This window comes from Balaenoptera borealis, assembly GCF_965194805.1.
Source record: "Balaenoptera borealis genome assembly, chromosome: 20".
Taxonomy (NCBI): domain Eukaryota; kingdom Metazoa; phylum Chordata; class Mammalia; order Artiodactyla; family Balaenopteridae; genus Balaenoptera; species Balaenoptera borealis.
In genome coordinates this window covers 44,192,314-44,212,627 of record NC_138879.1, presented here as the reverse complement: position 1 = coordinate 44,212,627, position 20,314 = coordinate 44,192,314, and the positions used below count along the sequence as shown (strand labels likewise).

Below are 20,314 nucleotides of genomic sequence, written 5' to 3'. Positions count from 1 at the left end.
TTGAAATAAACTATCAGAAGGAATTGAGAGAATTTTTGTGGTAAGCAGGAATGTGTTAATATAAATCAAATATCATTGAGTATTATTAATAAACTGAGTATAAATACCTAAATTCATTTCACAAAAATTGTGTTTTAATTTTATGTAATATTGGATCCTGGCTAATTTAAATGTGGAACCTTATAGTATATGATTCACACTCATTTTTATTTTACTTTGTATATTGATATAGGAATTGTCACTAATGTTTTTTAATGTCTGACCTAAAAGGAGATTTAGTTATACTAACTTTGAAAACCTCAACAGTTCTACAGTATGTAATTTTCAAAATACCATGTTTAGTTTTCTTAACATTTGCTTTAAACTCAACAACTATTCACCAGAGATGTAAAAAGGCTGTATCTATATAGATGAATACTATAAGGCTGTGTTCCAGCTATATTACCTTGTTCAGAATTTGTGATTTTAGATCGTTACCATTATAAAACCAAGCAACAATTAAATCACTTTTCAGTAACTTTAATAAAGGAAAAATGGATCATTTTAGCTATTATGTCAAGATACGGACAAGTGGGCAGCAATTATTTTAGATTATTATAAACCACCACTCAATTCAGTTGAAATTTCAAGATTTTAATATTTATCATTAAACATTGAAAAGTTAAGGAAGTGAATGGTAATATTTAGAGATTTAATCTTTGTATAAAATTTAAGAAATTAAGTGGGGTTTTGTGATTTTTTTTTCATAACTGTTCAGTGACATTTGGGAAATCTAGTCCAGGGTGCCTGTGGATAGATGTTTGTTTAAAAGATCAGTTTTCGTAGAAATGTTTAATCCATAATAATTAATTGAGATGGTTCTCCATGCACAAATGAGAGAAACTAAGTGTGTGGATAAATTACTTTCTTTTTATTGTGGTAAGTTATCCCCATTGAATGCAGCTTCCTTATGATCATAAATTTAGAGTTTATGCTGATAAATGTTAAGTATTAAGCTAATATGAAATAGACCAGCAAAAGATGGTTCTACATGATAAATGGTGAAAGGAATGGAAACTTCCTGTAATATGGAATAGTAGAAGTAGTAATGTGTTTTAAATTCGATTCAGCAGCTTTTGTTGGGAAACTGTATGTAAGGAACCATGCTAAGTGCTGGGCTTACAAAGATTAACAAAGTATTGAATCTCTCCCTTTGGCGCTCATGGCCTGGTTTATCAGACAATATATTATCAGATTATTTGCAAAGCAGTGTGTCAAAGCTAAATAGAGTGAGCATAAAGTGAGAGAATAAGTATCTATGGGTTTGGGGGTGGGAGATGTTAAGAGGAAAAGAGCAAGATATAGAGAGGTACAAGAGTAGGTCAGATTATATTAATAAAAACATAGTAACATTTGTTGCATTTTCAGTATGTGCCACATGTCACGCTATGCAGTTCACATGCTTTTTTCATCAATACTCACAGTAACCCTGTGAAACAGATATTATTATTATCATCCCCTGTATTGATGAGGAAACTGAGGCTTAAGTAACATTTACAAGGTCATACAGCTATTGAGTGGCAGGGTCACATCTGTCTGTCTCTAGAACCAAAGTACCTAACTGCTATACTGTTTTGCCTTATGGGTTATTAGGCTTTATTTTAGTGGCCATGGGAAGTGATGCAGAGGCTTTTGGGTGGGAATTACCTTGATCAGTATTTTATTTTAGATATGCCACTTTGCTTGAAATTTGCAAGATGATTTGCTAGAAAGTTACATGAACTTCTGGGACTTGGTTATATCGTAACGTAAGGTAGAAATAAGGATAGTGGAGGTCTGGATGGAATGGGGTAGGGTGGGGACCAATTTGATATGGTATTTAGGAAGTAGAATACATTGCATAGCTTTTGGTGATTAATTTAGGAATGTGATGTTAAAGGGAAGTATCACCAAGTGTTACAGAGCAACCTGGTTAAAGCAGAGAAGAAGGTGGCCAGGAAAATGATAAATTCAGTTTTAGATCTATTGAGTTTGAGGTATTGGTAGGGTACCCAGTCAGAAACTTGTAGAACTGGAGTATTAAAATATTTATACATTGGAATTGAGAATAGACTACTGTGTATAACACATTTAAAGTGTCATAAAGGTAAAGTTGATGAATATAGGAAGGCAAAAAGACTCAAGAGCACTGTGAAGTGTAATGCTATTGTTTGGAAGTCAAAGGAGAGCAAGAGCAAAGAAGGTTGGAAGGGTATGTTTTAAAACTGACTTGGAGAGCAAGTTGCTCATTTCCAAGTCCAGGAAAAAAAGTGACTTTTAAAGGATTATTTAGACAATTTTATAACTTGTAGACTCATCTCTGTCTTATAAAGATATTTATGTAATTGTAGTAAGTACCTGCATCCCTTCATTAAAAGTCCATATGGGGAGTTCTCTGCCAAGAGACTGTTATCAGTAATATAGTTTATAGAAGGGTCATCTTTTCCAGATATAAATCTTTTTATAAATGTGGACAGTACATTTATAGAAGAGGAAATTAAAATATCTAATATATTTATATGGAGAAATGTTTAGTCTTATTTTAAAAATGCATTCTACTTCTTTGAACAATCAAATTAGCAGAATAAAAGAAATGAACACATTTAATGATGGCAAGGATGTGATAAGGGCACTTTCATATGCTGCTTGGTGGGAGTGGCCTTTGGCCCAACCCTTCTGAAAATCAGGTTGGCAATATTTATCGAGAGCCTTAAAAATATTCATCTCGGGCTTCCCTGGTGGCGCAGTGGTTGAGAGTCCGCCTGCCAATGCAGGGTACACGGGTTCGAGCCCTGGTCTGGGAGGATCCCACATGCCGCGGAGCAACTAAGCCCGTGAGCCACAACTACTGAGCCTGCGCGTCTGGAGCCTGTGCTCCGCAATGGGAGAGGCCGCGACAGTGAGAGGCCTGTGCACTGCTATGAAGAGTGGCCCCCGCTCGCCGCAACTGGAGAAAGCCCTCGCACAGAAATGAAGACCCAACACAGCCAAAAATAAATAAATTAATTAATTTAAAAAAAATATTCATCTCTTTGGACAGTTCTTTTTCTAGGTATTTATGTGCCTTAAAGAAATAATCAGAATGTGGAAAAGACTTGGATATAAAAGTATTAATGTTACTTATAATAGTGCAGTATTGGAAATATCTTAAATATCCAACAATTGGAAAATATTTAAATAACCAGTGACTTAATACAGTGACTTAAATATTCTGAAAGACATCAAAGCGTACTGAAAAGACTATGGCTTTGAAGCCCAATTCAATCATTTATTAGATCTGTAACCTCAGAAACACAGTTGGCTCATCTGTAATACCTGAAAGCATTAAGATTTTGAAAAAATTAAATATATTGGATTGAAAATACCTGGCATGTTGTAATTGTTCAAGTAATAGTTATTATTGTATATAGAACCATCAAATATATGTATGAGGAATTTTTAGTGATATGGAAAAAGTTGGGGGTATGATGTGAAATGTAAAGAACAGGTTTGATATGAACAGGTTTTGTTCAGTTATGGTAAATGTATTTGCCTTATACATGCATAGGAAAAGGGAAGGGAGAAAATTCACCCAACTGTTAACTATGATTGTCTCTGAATGGTAGAATCATAGATAATGTTTTAAATTTCCCTTAGATTGCTGTGTATTTTTTGAATTTTCTACAATGACCGTGTATTTTATCCATTTTTAAAAAATGTAGTTATTATTAGAAACAAAACAAAGGAAAAAATTCACAACAACCTTTGAAGTTCAAGGTTCAGTTTGGTCTTTAGTGGACATAACCAGTGAGGTTTTGGCTTACACTAATTACCTTTACCTTTACATTGCTTATAAATAATACTGGAACAAAAGTTTATATATAAAAGGAAAGTTATTTTTACCAGTAGCTCTGAATTGTATTTGTGTTAACTAATTAAACTAGAGTTAATTGTAAAACTTTTTTTTTTTTCTCCAGAAACAGCATTTAAATTTAAAGCCCTAAAGAAAGTTGCACAGTTAGCAGTTATAAATAGCCTGGAAAAAGTAAGTAATAACCTCTTTGATATTAAAGTTTTGTTAATTTTTGGTTGTAAGTGTTGCTGTCTTCAGAATTTTGAATCAAGGAGTTATGACTTGAGTGATAATTTCACATTAATTTTTAGGAAGACTGCATTGCAATATTCTTCCGAAGGAAATTAGAATTTTGTGATATAATTGGAGGCATATGTTATTTTATTTACTATATTAAGAAAATATGACATAAAAACATATGTTTTGTTATTTGTAGGCATTTTGGAACTGGGTAGAAAATTATCCAGATGAATTTACAAAGTTATACCAGATTCCACAGACTGATATGGCTGGTAAGGATAAGATTGGTTTTGTTTGTTTGTTTGTTTGTTTTTGTCTTTTAAACTCTTATGAGGTAAAAACCTATCATTTTCCAAGTTATTTTTGTTATTATGGTACTTTTAATCTTTTCAACTTATGTCAAATAGGAAATATTACTTTTTTCTTATATTTCTAAATTAGCCTCAACCTTTTTCCTTTGAGCAAATGGATAAGGAAGTTTGAAATGAAGCTCTGATCTTTAATTAGAGTTGTAGATTGGATACTGATGGCTCTTTGTTTTAGAGAAGCACCTTTTTTCTGTGTGTGCTCTGAGGCTTTAGTTTGTATTTAGAGAGATGTGTGTAAAGTAGGAATATCCCCACTTGGAATTCTCAAGACACAACTGCAAGAAGGAGAATAGACTCCTGGAGAGCTTTGGTAATTCCCTTTGAGAAGCTATTCAGTCTTCGTTTCTTGGATACATCACACTTTGCCCTGCAAATTGAGACTAAATACAAGTCTGGCCATTCTAAAATTTGGACTTTTCTAGATGGATCAAGATAGCTGTTATAATACATAGACAATATAACCTCTTCTAATACATAGACCATATAACATTGCTTGAATTGAAAGAATTTGCTGAGTTACGTGAACTTCCAAGTTTATCTTTTAAAAATGTGGCCTTTGGGTTTTTGGATAGCACCAGCTTTTAATTTAATGCCAGAGATTTTCTTCTCATCTAATTATATCATTTAATATTTATATTTTTCACATAGAGTGTGCAGAAAAACTGTTTGACCTAGTGGATGGTTTTGCTGAAAGCACCAAACGTAAAGCAGCAGTTTGGCCATTACAAATCATTCTCCTTATCTTGTGTCCAGAAATAATCCAGGATATATCCAAGGATGTGGTTGATGAAAACAACATGAATAAGGTGAGGAGGGCAAAGTTGTTTCCATCATGTCCAGATGTGAAGCAGTTTTTGTTTCTTGTTTTTTTTTAATTTGGCCACACAGTGCGGCTTGCAGGATCTTAGTTCCCCGACCAGGGATCGAATCCAGGCCCGGCAGTGAAAGCACCAAGTCCTAACCACTGGACCGCCAGGGAATTCCCATGAAGCAATTTATTTTACTCAAGGTGTATATTACTTTAAGCTTAGCATTCTGTAAGCATGATATTTCAGGTGACCATTTCTAGTTGCATCATTGTAGGTTTTTTTGTTTCCTGTCCTTAGCAGAGACATACTTGGACATAGATTTAGTTGGAGGAAAAATATGATATCAGTGATAACACTCATTGATTAAAGATTTAAAATAATCCTGTAGTTGCATTCTTTTACCAGAAAGGACAGTATTAAACATAGTTTTTTTATAAATTTATTTATTTATTTAATTTATTTATTTGGCTGCGTTGGGTCTTCGTTCCTGCACGCGGGCTTTCTCTAGTTGCGGTGAGTGGGAGCTACTCTTCGTTGCGGTGTGTGGGCTTCTCATTGCGATGGCTTCTCTTGTTGTGGAATATGGGCTCTAGGTGCAAGGGCTTCAGTAGTTGCAGCATGCAGGCTCAGTAGTTGTGGCTCGCGGGCTCTAGAGCACAGGCTCAATAGTTGTGGTGCACGGGCTTAGTTGCTCCACGGCATGTGGGATCTTCCCGGACCAGGGCTCGAACCTGTGTTCCCTGCATTGTCAGGCAGATTCTTAGCCCCTGCGCCACCAGGGGAGTCCCTAAGCATAGTTTTTGTTTGTTTGTTTGTTAACATCTTTATTGGAATATAATTGCTTTACAGTGGTGTGTTAGTTTCTGCTTTATAACAAAGTGAATCAGTTATACATATACATGTATCCCCACATCTCTTCCCTCTTGTGTCTCCCTCCCTCCCCCCCTCCCTATCCCACCCCTCTAGGTGGTCACAAAGCACCGAGCTGATCTCCCTGTGCTATGTGGCTGCTTCCCACTAGCTATCTATCTTACATTTCGTAGTGTATATATGTCCATGCCACTCTCTCACTTTGTGCCAGCTTACCCTTCCCCCCCCCATATCCTCAAGTCCATTCTCTAGTAGGTCTGTGTCTTTATTCCCGTCTTGCCCCTAGGTTCTTCATGACCATTTTTTTTTGCTTTTTAGACTCCATATATATGTGTTAGCATACGGTATTTGTTTTTCTCTTTCTGACTTAGTTGACTCTGTCTGTCAGACTCTAGGTCCATCCACCTCACTACAAATAACTCAATTTTGCTTTTTATATGGCTGAGTAATATTCCATTGTATATATGTGCCACATCTTCTTTATCCATTCATCTCTTGATGGACACTTAGGTTGCTTCCATGTCCTGGCTATTGTAAATAGAGCTGCAATGAACATTGTGGTACATGACTCTTTTTGAATTATGGTTTTCTCAGGGTATATGCCCAGTAGTGGGATTGCTGGGTCGTATGGTAGTTCTATTTTTAGTTTTTTAAGGAACCTCCATACTGTTCTCCATAGTGGCTGTATCAATTTACATTCCCACCAACAGTGCAAGAAGGTTCCCTTTTCTCCACACCCTCTCCAGCATTTATTGTTTCTAGATTTTTTGATGATGGCCTTTCTGACCGGTGTGAGGTGATATCTCATTGTAGTTTTGATTTGCATTTCTCTCATGATTAATGATGTGGAGCATTCTTTCATGTGTTTGTTAGCAATCTGTGTATGTTCTTTGGAGAAATGTCTATTTAGGTCTTCTGCCCATTTTTGGATTGGGTTGTTTGTTTTTTTGATACTGAACTGCATGAGCTGCTTGTAAATTTTGAAGATTAATCCTTTGTCAGTTGCTTCATTTGCAAATATTTTCTCCCATTCTGAGGGTTGTCTTTTCGTCTTGTTTATGGTTTCCTTTGCTGTGCAAAAGCTTTTAAGTTTCATTAGGTCCCATTTGTTTATTTTTGTTTTTATTTCCATTTCTCTAAGAGGTGGATCAAAAAGGATCTTGCTGTGATTTATGTCATAGAGTGTTCTGCCTGTGTTTTCCTCTAAGAGTTTGATAGTGTCTGGCCTTACATTTAGGTCTTTAATCCATTTTGAGTTTATTTTTGTGTATGGTGTTAGGGAGTGTTCTAATTTCATTCTTTTACATGTAGATGTCCAGTTTTCCCAGCGCCACTTATTGAAGAGGCTGTCTTTTCTCCACTGTATATTCTTGCCTCCTTTATCAAAGATAAGGTGACCATATGTGCGTGGGTTTATCTCTGAGCTTTCTATCCTGTTCCATTGATCTATATTTCTGTTTTTGTGCCAGTACCATACTGTGTTGATTACTGTAGCTTTGTAGTATAGTCTGAAGTCAGGGAGCCTGATTCCTCCAGCTCCATTTTTTTTCTCAAGATTGCTTTGGCTATTTGGGGTTTTTTGCGTTTCCGTACAAACTGTGAAATTTTTTGTTCTAGTTCTGTGAAAAATGCCAGTGGTAGTTTGATAGGGATTGCATTGAATCTATAGATTGCTTTGGGTAGTATAGTCATTTTCACAATGTTGATTCTTCCAATCCAAGAACATGGTATATCTCTCCATCTGTTTGTATCATCTTTAATTTCTTTCATCAGTGTCTTATAATTTTCTGCATACAGGTCTTTGTCTCCTTAGGTAGGTATATTCCTAGATATTTTATTCTTTTGGTTGCAGTGGCAAATGGGAGTGTTTTCTTAATTTCACTTTCAGATTTTTCATCATTAGTGTATAGGAGTGCAAGAGATTTCTGTGCATTAATTTTGTATCCTGCTACTTTACCAAATTCATTGATTAGCTCCAGTAGTTTTCTGGTAGCATCTTTAGGATTCTCTATGTATAGTATCATGTCATCTGCAAACAGTGACAGCTTTACTTCTTCTTTTCCAATTTGGATTCCTTTTTTTATTTCTTTTTCTTCTCTGATTGCTGTGGGTAAAACTTCCAAAACTATGTTGAATAACAGTGGTGAGAGTGGGCAACCTTGTCTTGTTCCTGATCTTAGTGGAAATGGTTTCAGTTTTTCACCATTGAGGACGATGTTGGCTGTGGGTTTGTCATATATGGCCTTTATTATGTTGAGGTAAGTTCCCTATATGCCTACTTTCTGGAGGGTTTTTGTCATAAATGGTGTTGAATTTTGTCGAAAGCTTTCTCTGCATCTATTGAGATGATCATATGGTTTTTCTCCTTTTTCTTCTTGCGTATATTGAAGAATCTTTGCATCCCTGGGATAAATCCCACTTGATCATGGTGTATGATCCTTTTAATGTGTTGTTGGATTCTGTTTTCTAGTATTTTGTTGCGGATTTTTGCATCTATATTCATCAGTGATATTGGTCTGTAATTTTCTTTTTTTGTGGTATCTTTGTCTGGTTTTGATATCAGGGTGATGGTGGCCTCATAGAATGAGTTTGGCAGTGTTCCTTCCTCTGCAATTTTTTGGAAGAGTTTGAGAAGGATGGGTGTTAGCTCTTCTCTAAATGTTTGATAGAATTCACCTGTGAAGCCATCTGGTCCTGGACTTTTGTTTGTTGGAAGATTTTTAATCACAGTTTCAATTTCATTACTTGTGACTGGTCTGTTCATATTTTCTGTTTCTTCCTGGTTCAGTCTTGGAAGGTTATACCTTTCTAAGAATTTGTCCATTTCTTCCAGGTTGTCTATTTTATTGGCATAGAGTTGCTTGTAGTAGTCTCTTAGGATGCTTTGTATTTCTGTGGTGTCTGTTGTAACTTCTCCTTTTTCATTTCTAATTTTATTGATTTGAGTCCTCTCCCTCTTTTTCTTGATGAGTCCAGCTAATAGTTTATCAATTTAGTTAATCTTCTCAAAGAACCAGCTTTTAGTTTTATTGATCTTTGCTATTGTTTTCTTTGTTTCTATTTCATTTATTTCTGCTCTGTTCTTTATGATTTCTTTCCTTCTGCTAACTTTGGGTTTTGTTTTGTTCTTCTTTCTCTAGTTCCTTTAGGTGTAAGATTAGATTGTTTATTTGAGATTTTTCTTGTTTCTTGAGGTAGGCTTGTATAGCTATAAACTTCCCTCTTAGAACTGCTTTTGCTGCATCCCATAGGTTTTGGATCGTCGTGTATTCATTGTCATTTTTCTCTAGGTATTTTTTGATTTCCTCTTTGATTTCTTCAGTGATCTCTTGGTTATTTAGTAACATATTGTTTAGCCTCCATGTGTTTGTGTTTTTTACGTTTTTTTCCCTGTAATTCATTTCTAATCTCATAGCGTTGTAGTCAGAAAAGATGCTTGATATGATTTCAGTTTTCTTAAATTTACTGGGGCTTGATTTGTGACCCAAGATGTGATCTACCCTGGAGAATGTTCCATGCGCACTTGAGAAGAAAGTGTAATCTGCTGTTTTTGGATGGAATGTCCTGTAAATATCAGTTAAATCTATCTGGTCTATTGTGTAATTTAAGCTTGTGTTTCCTTATTAATTTTCTGTTTGGATGATCTGTCCATTGGTGTAAGTGAGGTGTTAAAGTCCTCCACTATTATTGTGTTACTGTCCATTTCCTCTTTTATAGCTGTTAGCAGTTGCCTTATGTATTGAGGTGCTCCTATGTTGGGTGCATATATATTTATAATTGTTATATCTTCTTCTTGGATTGATCCCTTGATCATTATGTAGTGTCCTTCCTTGTCTCTTGTAACATTCTTTATTTTAAAGTCTATTTTATCTGATATGAGTATTGCTACTCCAGCTTTCTTTTGATTTCCATTTGCATGGAATATCTTTTTCCATCCCCTCATTTTCAGTCTGTATGTGTCCCTAGGTCTGAAGTGGGTGTCTTATAGACAGCATATGTATGGATCTTGTTTTTGTATCCATTGAGCAAGCCTGTGTCTTTTGGTTGGAGCATTTAATCCATTCATGTTTAAGGTAATTATCGATACGTATGTTCCTATGACCATTTTCTTAATTGTTTTGGGTTTGTTTTTGTAGGTCCTTTTCTTCTCTTGTGTTTCCCATTTAGAGAAGCTCCTTTAGCATTTGTTGTAGAGCTGGTTTGGTGGTGCTGAATTCTCTTAGCTTTTGCTTGTCTGTCAAGCTTTTGATTTCTCCATCGAATCTGAATGAGATCCTTGCCGGGTAGAGTAATCTTGGTTGTAGGTTCTTCCCTTTCATCACTTTAAATATGTCATGCCACTCCCTTCTGGCTTGTAGAGTTTCTGCTGAGAAATCAGCTGTTAACCTTATGGGAGTTCCCTTGTATGTTATTTGTCGTTTTTCCCTTGCTGCTTTCAATAATTTTTTCTTTGTCTTTAATTTTTGCCAATTTGATTACTATGTGTCTCTGTGTGTTTCTCCTTGGGTTTATCCTGTATGGGACCCGCTGTGCTTCCTGGACTTGGGTGGCTATTTCCTTTCCCATTTTAGGGAAGTTTTTGACTATAATCTCTTCAAATATTTTCTCGGGTCCTTTCTCTCTCTCTTCTCCTTCTGGGACCCCTATAATGCGAATGTTGTTGCGTTTAATGTTGTCCCAGAGGTCTCTTAGGCTATCTTCATTTCTTTTCATTCTTTTTTCTTTATTCTGTTCCGCAGCAGTGAATTCCACCATTCTGTCTTCCAGATCACTTATCCGTTCTTCTGCCTCAGTTATTCTGCTATTGATTCCTTCTAGTGTATTTTTTATTTCAGTTATTGTATTGTTCATCTCTGTTTGTTTGTTCTTTAATTCTTCTAGGTCTTTGTTAAACATTTCTTGCATCTTCTCGATCTGTGCCTCCATTCTTTTTCCGAGGTCCTGGATCATCTTCACTATGATAATTTTGAATTCTTTTTCTGGAAGTTTGCCTATCTCCACTTCATTTAGTTGTTTTCTGGGGTTTTATCTTGTTCCTTCATGTGGTACGTAGCCCTCTGCCTTTTCATCTTGTCTGTCTTTCTGTGAATGTGGTTTTTGTGCCACAGGCTGCAGGACTGTAGTTCTTCTTGCTTCTGCTGTCTGCCCTCTGGTGGATGAGGCTATCTACGAGGCTTGTGTAAGTTTCCTGTTGGGAGGGACTGGTGGTGGGTAGAGCTTAATGGGACTTTTTGTTTATTAGGAGCAGTAATCCATTATTTTTAGTAAGTTGTAAATATTTTTTCCAGACCATTATTTCTTTTGACTATATTATCTTTTTTAGCAGAAATATTTGAAGTATACAACGAATATAACAATGACCCATACTCATATTAACATTATGATATATTGCTTATCTTTTTTCTATTTACATATGATTTTGAAAATTGAACAAATAATAGTTGCATAAATTCTCCTTTAATTCCAGATAAAGCTCAAGTCCCCTTTGATTCCACTAATTCCATATTCTTTCGTTTTTCCCTGGGAATAGCCACTGTCAGGGGTTGGTATACATCCTTCTAGTCTACTTTTTAAAATTTTTATGAGACAGAGAGATTGAGATCAAGATCTAGTTCAGTGCTTCTCAGAGTGTGGTCTTAAGAGCAGCAGCAGCAGCATCACCTGGAAACTTGTTAGAAATGCAAATTGTTAGATCCCCACTCTAGGTCTGCTGAAACAGAAGCTCTCGGGGTGGGACACAGCTAGCAACCTGTTTTAGCAAACCCTCTAAGTGATTGTGGTGCACACTAAAGTTTAAGAACCATTGTTCATTTTGTTATGAAACAATAACTCCCCATTTTCCCCTCCCGCTACCCCCTAACAGCCACCATTCTACTTTCTGTCTCAATGAATTTGACTACTCTAGATACCTCATATAAGTGGAAATGTAGAGTGTTTGTCTTTTTGTGGCTGGCTTATTTCACTTAGCATAATGTCCTCAACGTTCATCCACCTTGTAACATGTGTCAGAATTTCCTTTCTTTAAGGCTGAGTAATAGTCCATTGAATATATATACTATATTTTGTTTATCCAATTTCATTTGTCCCTGGACTTTTGGGTTGCTTCCACCTTTTAGCTATTACAAATAATACTGCTGTGAACATGGGTATACAGATATCTCTTTGAGACCCTGCTTTCAATTCTTTTGTATATATACACAGAAGTGGTATGGTTGGATTGTATGTAAATTCTATTTTTAATTTTTTGAGGAAGTTTTGTCTCTTTTAAGGTTACTTTTGACAGTTTATTCTTTGCTAGGAAATATATTTTTCAGTTTCATCAACAAGGAGTTATGTATATCTATATCTACATATTTTATTTATAATATAGACAGAATGTTTATTTATAATATTTATATATTCTCTTCTAATTATTTTCCTCAATATCCATGTTTATAACTCTTTCTTCTTTTCTAATATGTCTCATGTTTCCTCATTCATGTTTACTAGGGTTTATCTATTCTATTGGTCTTTAAAACCTGGCTTTTTTTTTTTTTTTTTTTTTTTTGGCTGCATCGGGTCTTCGTTGCTGTGCGTGGGCCTTCTCTGGTTGTGGTGAGCGAGGGCTACTCTTTGTTGTGATGCGCGGGCTTCTCATTGCAGTGGCTTCTCTTGTTGCGGAGCATGGGCTCTAGGAGCGCAGGCTTCAGTAGTTGTGGCACACGGGCTTAGTTGCTCCGCGGCATGTGGGATCTTCCTGGACCAGGGCTCAAACCCATGTTCCCTGCATTGGCAGGCAGATTCTTAACCACTGCGCCACCAGAGAAGCCCAAAACCTGACATTTTGACTTTATATTTTCTAACGTTTATGTTTTGAGGTAATGGTTTAGTTCATCTATTTGCAATTTTTAAAATAATTGTAGAAGTATCTGTAAGGCTTTGGATTTTACTTTTTAGCAGCAGTCTTGGTTTTCAGATGAAGTTTCCTCAATTTTAGTGATTTCCAATTTCTAATTTCTCTTACTTGATGATGCCATATTCGACTTAGAGGAATGTTTTATGGTTTCCAAATTGTTAGTTTTTTGTGATTTAAAAAAGTTTAATTGTGGTACATATTTGTTTAAAAAAGTGTTTCATGTTCATCCGAGTAGAATGTGTATAATTTTAGTAAGACACAGAATTTAATGCAAATCTTTAATGCCACTCTTAGAAGTACCCTGTAGGTGGCTTGAGATAGTATGCTGTGAGAAATGCTTGGTTTAGCTGGCTGGGCTCCCACAGGTAGCCAATTGACTTTGGCAGTATGGCAGAACTCCTTCCAGGCTTTGGTAATCATACGTAGCGCTTTATTATAAAGCAAGCAAGGCAACAAACAACAAACAAATATAACCCTAAACAGATCGGATCAGGCTTTCATTTACACCAATCCTAGACTGCAGACTATGTATGGAAAGCAGTTCTATTTTTCAGTTTCTAAATTTTATTATTATTTTTATTTGTATTACTATCTTACTGTATTAGGGTAGGTAGTATAACAGCTCAACTAAATAGAACTTTATTATACTTAATGAAATAGTATTGAGCAGCCAAACTGAGTAGCTCTGCAGGACAGTCCTCCTCTTTGTGGTTTCTTAGGACCTTGGCCAGCAACGACTGCCATTTTCCATATGTGGCTTCTATGGGAGTTGTTTCCATTCTGTGAGCCTGAGGGAAAAAGATAACATAGAAAAAAAGCATGCTGAGGATTTTTATGGATCAGGCCCTTAAATAGCATGCATCTGTTTCATTCACATTTCATTAGGTGAACTCAGTCATATAGCCACATTTAACTGCAAGAGAGGCTGAGAAATATGACTATGTATCCAGGAACAAGAGGTGAACATGGGAACCAAGGAATAAAGGAGCTAGAGGAGAGATCGGCAGTCAAGGATGGCTTAAGACTGCTGTCTCCCTAGAATTCCCAGTTATTTCTCTTTTAAAAAAATAATTAATTAATTAATTAATTAATATATATATTTGGCTGTGTTGGGTCTTTCTTGCTGCGTGCAGGCTTTCTCTACTTGCAGCGAGTGGGGGCTGCCCTTCATTGTGGCGCGCGGGGTTCTCATTGCAGTGGCTTCTCTTGTTGCGGAGCACTGGCTCTAGGCGCATGTGGGCTCAGTAGTTGTGGCTCACAGGCTTAGTTGCTCCGCGGCATGTGAGATATTCCCGGACCAGGGATCTAACCCGTGTCCCCTGCATTGGCAGGTGGATTCTTAACCACTGTGCCACCAGGGAAGTCCCCGTTATTCCTTTATGGATAAAAAATTATTTATCAAGAGTACCTGTTTACTAGGATAATAATACAGGCTGTATGTGCTGTAAGAATTCAGATGAAGCTTGGATAGTTAGGAAAGTTTTATGGAAGAGGTGTGGAACTTAGCTGAACTTGAAATAAGAAAGGAATTTAGATTAGAGAAAGTGAGTGTTGTTCAAGCCAAGGTAATCAAGAAAATGGATATAAAAATGTTGAAGGTATGTTCAGAAAAGTTAGCTAGAGAGTGGAAGGTTCACACAGGCAGTTTACAAGAAGTGAAGATGAAGAGCAGATGTGAGTAACCTGGAAGACATTGTGAGCCAGTTTGGGTTTAAACTTTATTCTTTAGGCAATTAGGAAAAGTCTAAAGATTAGGGTTAGAGGTGAGATATGCAGAATAGTGTTTGAGACTGATCAAAGAGAAGTCCAAAGTGGGAGTTGGTTCAGAGGAAATATGAGTTTAGCTTTTAAACTTTTATTTACTTATTTATGTTGTGGTGAAGTAGCAAAAAATTTACCCTTTTAACTGTTTTTAAGTGTACAGTTCAGTGGTGTTGAGTACACTCACAGTGTTTTTGTGGTGTTGTTGAGTTGTAGGAGTTCTTTAAATATTGTGGATATTAATCCTTTTTCAGATATATGATTTGCAAATATTTTCTTTCATTCTGTGGATTGTCATTTCACCTTCTCAGTAATGTCCTTTGATACACAAAAGTTTTTTAATTTTGATGAAGTTCAGTTTATTTTTTGTTGCTTGTGCTTTTTCTGGTATCATATCAAGAAATCATTGCCAAATTCGGTGTTGTAAAGATTGTCTTGTATGTTCTCTTATAGGATTTTATAGCTTTAGTTGTTTAGATCTTTGATCCATTTTGAGTTCATTCTTGTATATAGAGTAAGGGAAGGATCTGACTTCATTCTTTTGCATGTGGACATCCAGTTTTTCCAGCTCTCTTTGTCGAAAAAAACTGTGCTTTCTCCACTGAATTTGATCATATATTCGAGGATATCTTTCTGCACTTTCTGTTCTATTCCAGTGGTCTATATGTCTGTCTTTATACCAGTATCACAGAGTTTTGATTACTGTAGCTTTGTAGTAAGTTTTGAAATCAGGAAGTTTGAGTCTTCCAACTTTGTTCTTCTTTTCCAAGATTGTTTTGGCTTTTTGGCTTCCTTTGAAATACCATATGAATTTTTGGATGGGTTTTTCTATTTCTGCAAAAAACACTATTGGGGTTTTGATAAGGACTACATTGAATCTGTAGAGTGCTTTGGATAGTATTGCCATCTTAACAGTGTTAAGTTTCCAATCCATGAACATGGGATGTGCTTCTGTTTATATCTTCTTTGATTTCTTTCAGCACTGTTTTATAGCTTTCATTGTACAAGTCTTTCATCTCTTTGGTTAATTCCTAAGTATTTTATTCTTTTTGATGCTTTCATAAGTGGAATTGTTTTCTTAATTTCCTTTTTAAATTGTTCATTGCTGGTGTATAGAAATGCAGTAGACTTTTGTGTGTTGATTTTGTATCCTGCAACTTTGCTGAATTTGTTTATTAGCTCTAACAGGCTTTTTGTGTGTTTGTGTGTTATCTTCAAGATTTTCATAGATCATGTCATCTGAGAACAGAGATAACTTCTTCCTTTCCAGTTTGGATGACTTTTACTTCTTTTTCTTTTCTCATTTCCTTTTCTTTTTCTAATTGTTCTGCGTAGAACTTCCACTAGTATGTTTAATAGAAGTGGCAAAAGCAGGTGTCCATATCTTGTTCCTAATATTAGACCAATAGCTTTCAGTTGTTCACCATTAAGTATGATGTTAGCTATGGGTTGTTCATATATAGCTTTTATCATGTTGAGGAAGCTTATTCAGTGTTTCTGTCATGGGAGGGTGTTGAATTTTGCCAAATGCTTTTTCTGCATCAATGGTGATGATTTTTTTCCCTTCATTTTATTTGTGTGATGCATTACGTTGATTGATTTTGTTGTTGAACCATTCATGTCCTCTAGGAATAAATCCTACTTGTTCATGGTATATAATCCTTTTACTATACTGCTGGATTTGGTTTGCTAATTCATGTTGAGGATTCTTTCTTAGATATTCTTAAGGGAAATTCATCCATAGTTTTCTTGGATTGTTTTTGCCTGGCCTTCATAATAGAGTATTGCTAACCTCATGGGATGAGTTAGGAAGTGTTCCTTCTTTAATTTTCTGGAAGTGTTTGAGAAGGACTGGTGTTAATTCTTCTTTAAATACTTGATAGAGTGTTCACCAGTGAAGCCGTCTGATCCTGGGCTTTTTCTTTTTAGGGAGGTTTTTTATTACTGATTTCATCTCCTTGCTAGTTATAGGTCTATTTAGATTTTCTGTTTCTTAATGAGTCAGTATTGGTAGATTGTGTGTTTCTAGGAATTTGCCCATTTGTCTGGATTATCCTGTTTGTTGGTGTATAATTTTTCATAGTGTAATAATCTTTATTTCTGTAAAAACAGTAATGTCCGCATTTTCAATTCTGATCTTTAGTAATTTGAGTCTTCTTTTTTTCTTAATGTAGCTAAAGGTTTGTAAATTTCTTGACCTTTGCAAAGAACCAACTTCTGATTTTGTTCATTTTTCCCCTGTTTTTCTATTCTCTATTTCATATTGATTTGAGAACTTTCTTCTTTTTTAATGTAAGAGTTTCCAGCTATAAGTTTTCCACTTAGCACTGTTTTCTTTAATTTTTAGTATGTTGTATTTTTACTTTGATTTGTCTCAAGATATTTTCTAATTTTCTTTGTGATTTTTTTCTTTGACCAAGGGTGTTGTTTAATTTTTACGCATTTGTGAATTTTCCAGTTTTCCCTCTGCTGTTAATTTCTAGTTTCATTTCATTGTGATCAGAAATATTATATATATTATTTTAATCTCTTTAAATTTATTAAGACTTGTGGCCTAACATATGGTCCATCCTGGAAATTGTTGCTTGTGTGTTTGAGAAGAATGTATATTCTGCTGTTGTTGCGTGAGTTTAGCTTTTGGCATGTTATATTTGAGAATGTGTGTAAGTATAGATGTATTATTTTCAGTTAGGAGTAAGGCCAAAGGGAGAAATTTGTTAATGAGCTGTAGAGAGGGCTTGAGATCACAAGAATGCTTAACTTTCTATGAGGAATGGAATTTAGAACAATAGAACAGCCTTAGATATATCCTTAGTTAGAAGGCTGAAGCTTGAATATAGCCTGGAGTTTTAGATAAAGATGGAACAATTTGAATAGACAGTAACCAAGGAAGTATAATATTTAGAAATTAAAGATAATATAAAAAAGAGAATTTGATCAGCTAAATTCAGGGTTGGGAAGTCAACTACATTGTTCGGGAAGGATGGTTTCTCATGTTCCTTTAATAATTCAACAAAGAAAGGGAAGAACAGGTTCCTTTTTTTGGATTCAACAAACATTTAAATGATGACAGCTACTTAAATTATGAAATTTAAAACCACAAATATCAATATATCAATTATATATTTCTAGAGTATAATTTTTAGAGGCTAATTTGCTACTTTATTAAGTAAGTCTGAAATCTAAGAAACTTCACATATTATCTAATTGCTGTATTTGAATTTTGTAGAAGTTGTTTCTGGACAGTCTACGAAAAGCACTTGCCGGCCACGGAGGAAGCAGGCAGCTGACTGAAAGCGCTGCAGTCGCCTGTGTCAAACTGTGTAAAGCAAGTACTTACATCAATTGGGAAGATAACTCTGTCATCTTCTTACTAGTTCAGTCCATGGTGGTTGATCTTAAGGTAACATGCTTATTGTTTCTCTTATACAAACTTAAAAAACGTTAAATGAAGAATAAACTTGTAGTATAAATAGTATACTAGATCACTGTCAAAGATCATTGCAACACAGAAGTTCTGAGTCTTCTTTTATTAAGTTCTTAGGACCTGCTTTTGTTACTGTTCCCCCGGCTACATAAAGTGGCTTAGAATATGAAGAAAACACAGAATGAATCCATTTTCTTAAATTAGCATAAATATTCAAACTTGGGTTTAAAATAATGTAGAAATTCAGGCCTGAAAGGAACCATATATGGTATAGTAAGAATTTAGTCAGACTGATGAACCACAATATTAGTGCTTTGTGTTTTGTCTGGGAACTAAATGTTACTGCCATCTGTGTGGATGATGTGTTATTATTAAATACTAGTAGAAAAAATACTGCATGACTGTTTAAAGACTTTTGTTTTCTATTGGGATTTTCATAGAACCTGCTTTTTAATCCAAGTAAACCATTCTCAAGAGGCAGTCAGCCTGCAGATGTGGATCTAATGATTGACTGCCTTGTTTCTTGCTTTCGTATAAGCCCTCACAACAACCAACACTTTAAGGTGAGAGCATTGGTTTTGATCCAATTGTGTTTACTGATGCTGTTGATCCTTTTAAATGTGAAAAGAGTAGAAAAATGAATAGATTACAGCTTTATCAGTATTGCTCGTTATTATATGTTAATTTCAAGACCTTAAAGATCTATTCTATTTTTAAAAAAACTTTCTTTTTGTTGTTCCTTTTGTCCTCATATATATTACTATATATTTTTCTCATAGAAGTAATAATCACTTTTTTTCTTTCCTCTTTAGATCTGCCTGGCTCAGAATTCCCCTTCTACATTTCACTATGTGCTGGTAAATTCACTCCATCGAATCATCACCAATGTAAGTCCAAAAGGTATTGCTAAATTACTTAAAATTTTTTTTTCTTTACTCCTTTTTTATTTCTTTTTAAGAAAGACGTTTTTGGTTTACAAAAGATTTTGAATTTAGTTGTATGATATAGGAAGATTTCTCACACATGATTCTATCTAATAACTGATATACAATTGTATTTTTCATATTTAATCTTGACCTCAGGGCCCTTATTGAGGAAGGTGGAGTTAATAGGATCCTTTGGAAAGATTAAACTTAAAAGATATTTGGATCAGAAGCCCTTGAGAACAGTGCCACTGAAAATATAATTTAACATTTTCATCCCAAAGCTCTTCATATATTATTTTAATACTCTTAGCCCTTTCCCAGCATTTGATACATTCTGACTTGTCACCTTACTGTTTAAGTTAAAAGTAGCAATATTTATGTTGTAGCCCATTATGTATATTAAAAAAATGGTGGGACCATATTTGATTGCACTTTTTAGTCTTCCTTAAACAAATGAAACATGAACACTTAGAGGTGTTTACATGATATAAAAGCATATCAGACAAAATAAGCAAACTCATTAAAAGGTACTTGTGAAACCTTCGACTCTGATGTGCGTGCATCAAGTAGAAAGATAGTAACCGTATTAGATTTGGACCATGGATTTAAAAAATTCTGTTCTTCTGATCATATTTTGAAGGTTTTCAAGTGTTATTTACCATAGCTCCACTTTTATCCATTTTTAGATATTCACACGTAAGTGTAAATTGTTCAACTTTTTCCTGTTTTCCTCCCTTAAAAAGGACTTTAATCATTGATAACTTAGGTATATTTGTCCTCTTTATAATCAAATTTCATTTTAAAGGAGTGTCTCTAGTGAGTTAAAAATATCCTTCTCACCTTCATTTGCCTTGGATGTATTGAACTATATCAAATTCTGCCACATTTTCTTTTATCCATTCCTGCAGAGGAATAATAACTATTAATAAAGCTATGTAGTGACACATTTGGTTTTTCTCAGTGGGGTGCTAGTAACATTTTTGGTCAGGACAATCTTTACAATGCAGGACTGCCTTGTGCATTGTAGGACATTTAGCATCCTTGGTCCTCATTTCATTAAATACCATTTGTGCCACTTCCCTCCTCTCCCATCTCTGCCCCCAGACACTATGAATAACTAAAAATTCCTGAGGGAATGATTCCTCTCTCAGTTGAGGATCAGTTATAG

At 35.2% G+C, this 20,314-nt stretch overlaps 1 protein-coding gene across 9 annotated transcripts in view; it reads left to right on the top strand.

Moving 5' to 3' along the window:
* NF1 (neurofibromin 1) overlaps positions 1–20,314 on the top strand; it is a 260,230-nt gene that overhangs the window by 68,796 nt on the left and 171,120 nt on the right. For all 9 annotated transcript variants that reach the window (XM_082371271.1, XM_082371274.1, XM_082371276.1 and 6 more), the window contains 6 exons: positions 3,975–4,042; positions 4,287–4,362; positions 5,107–5,264; positions 18,023–18,196; positions 18,661–18,783; positions 19,033–19,107. In XM_082371271.1, the coding sequence (XP_082227397.1) occupies positions 3,975–4,042; positions 4,287–4,362; positions 5,107–5,264; positions 18,023–18,196; positions 18,661–18,783; positions 19,033–19,107 (674 nt within the window). The remainder of the gene's footprint in view (positions 1–3,974; positions 4,043–4,286; positions 4,363–5,106; positions 5,265–18,022; positions 18,197–18,660; positions 18,784–19,032; positions 19,108–20,314) is intronic.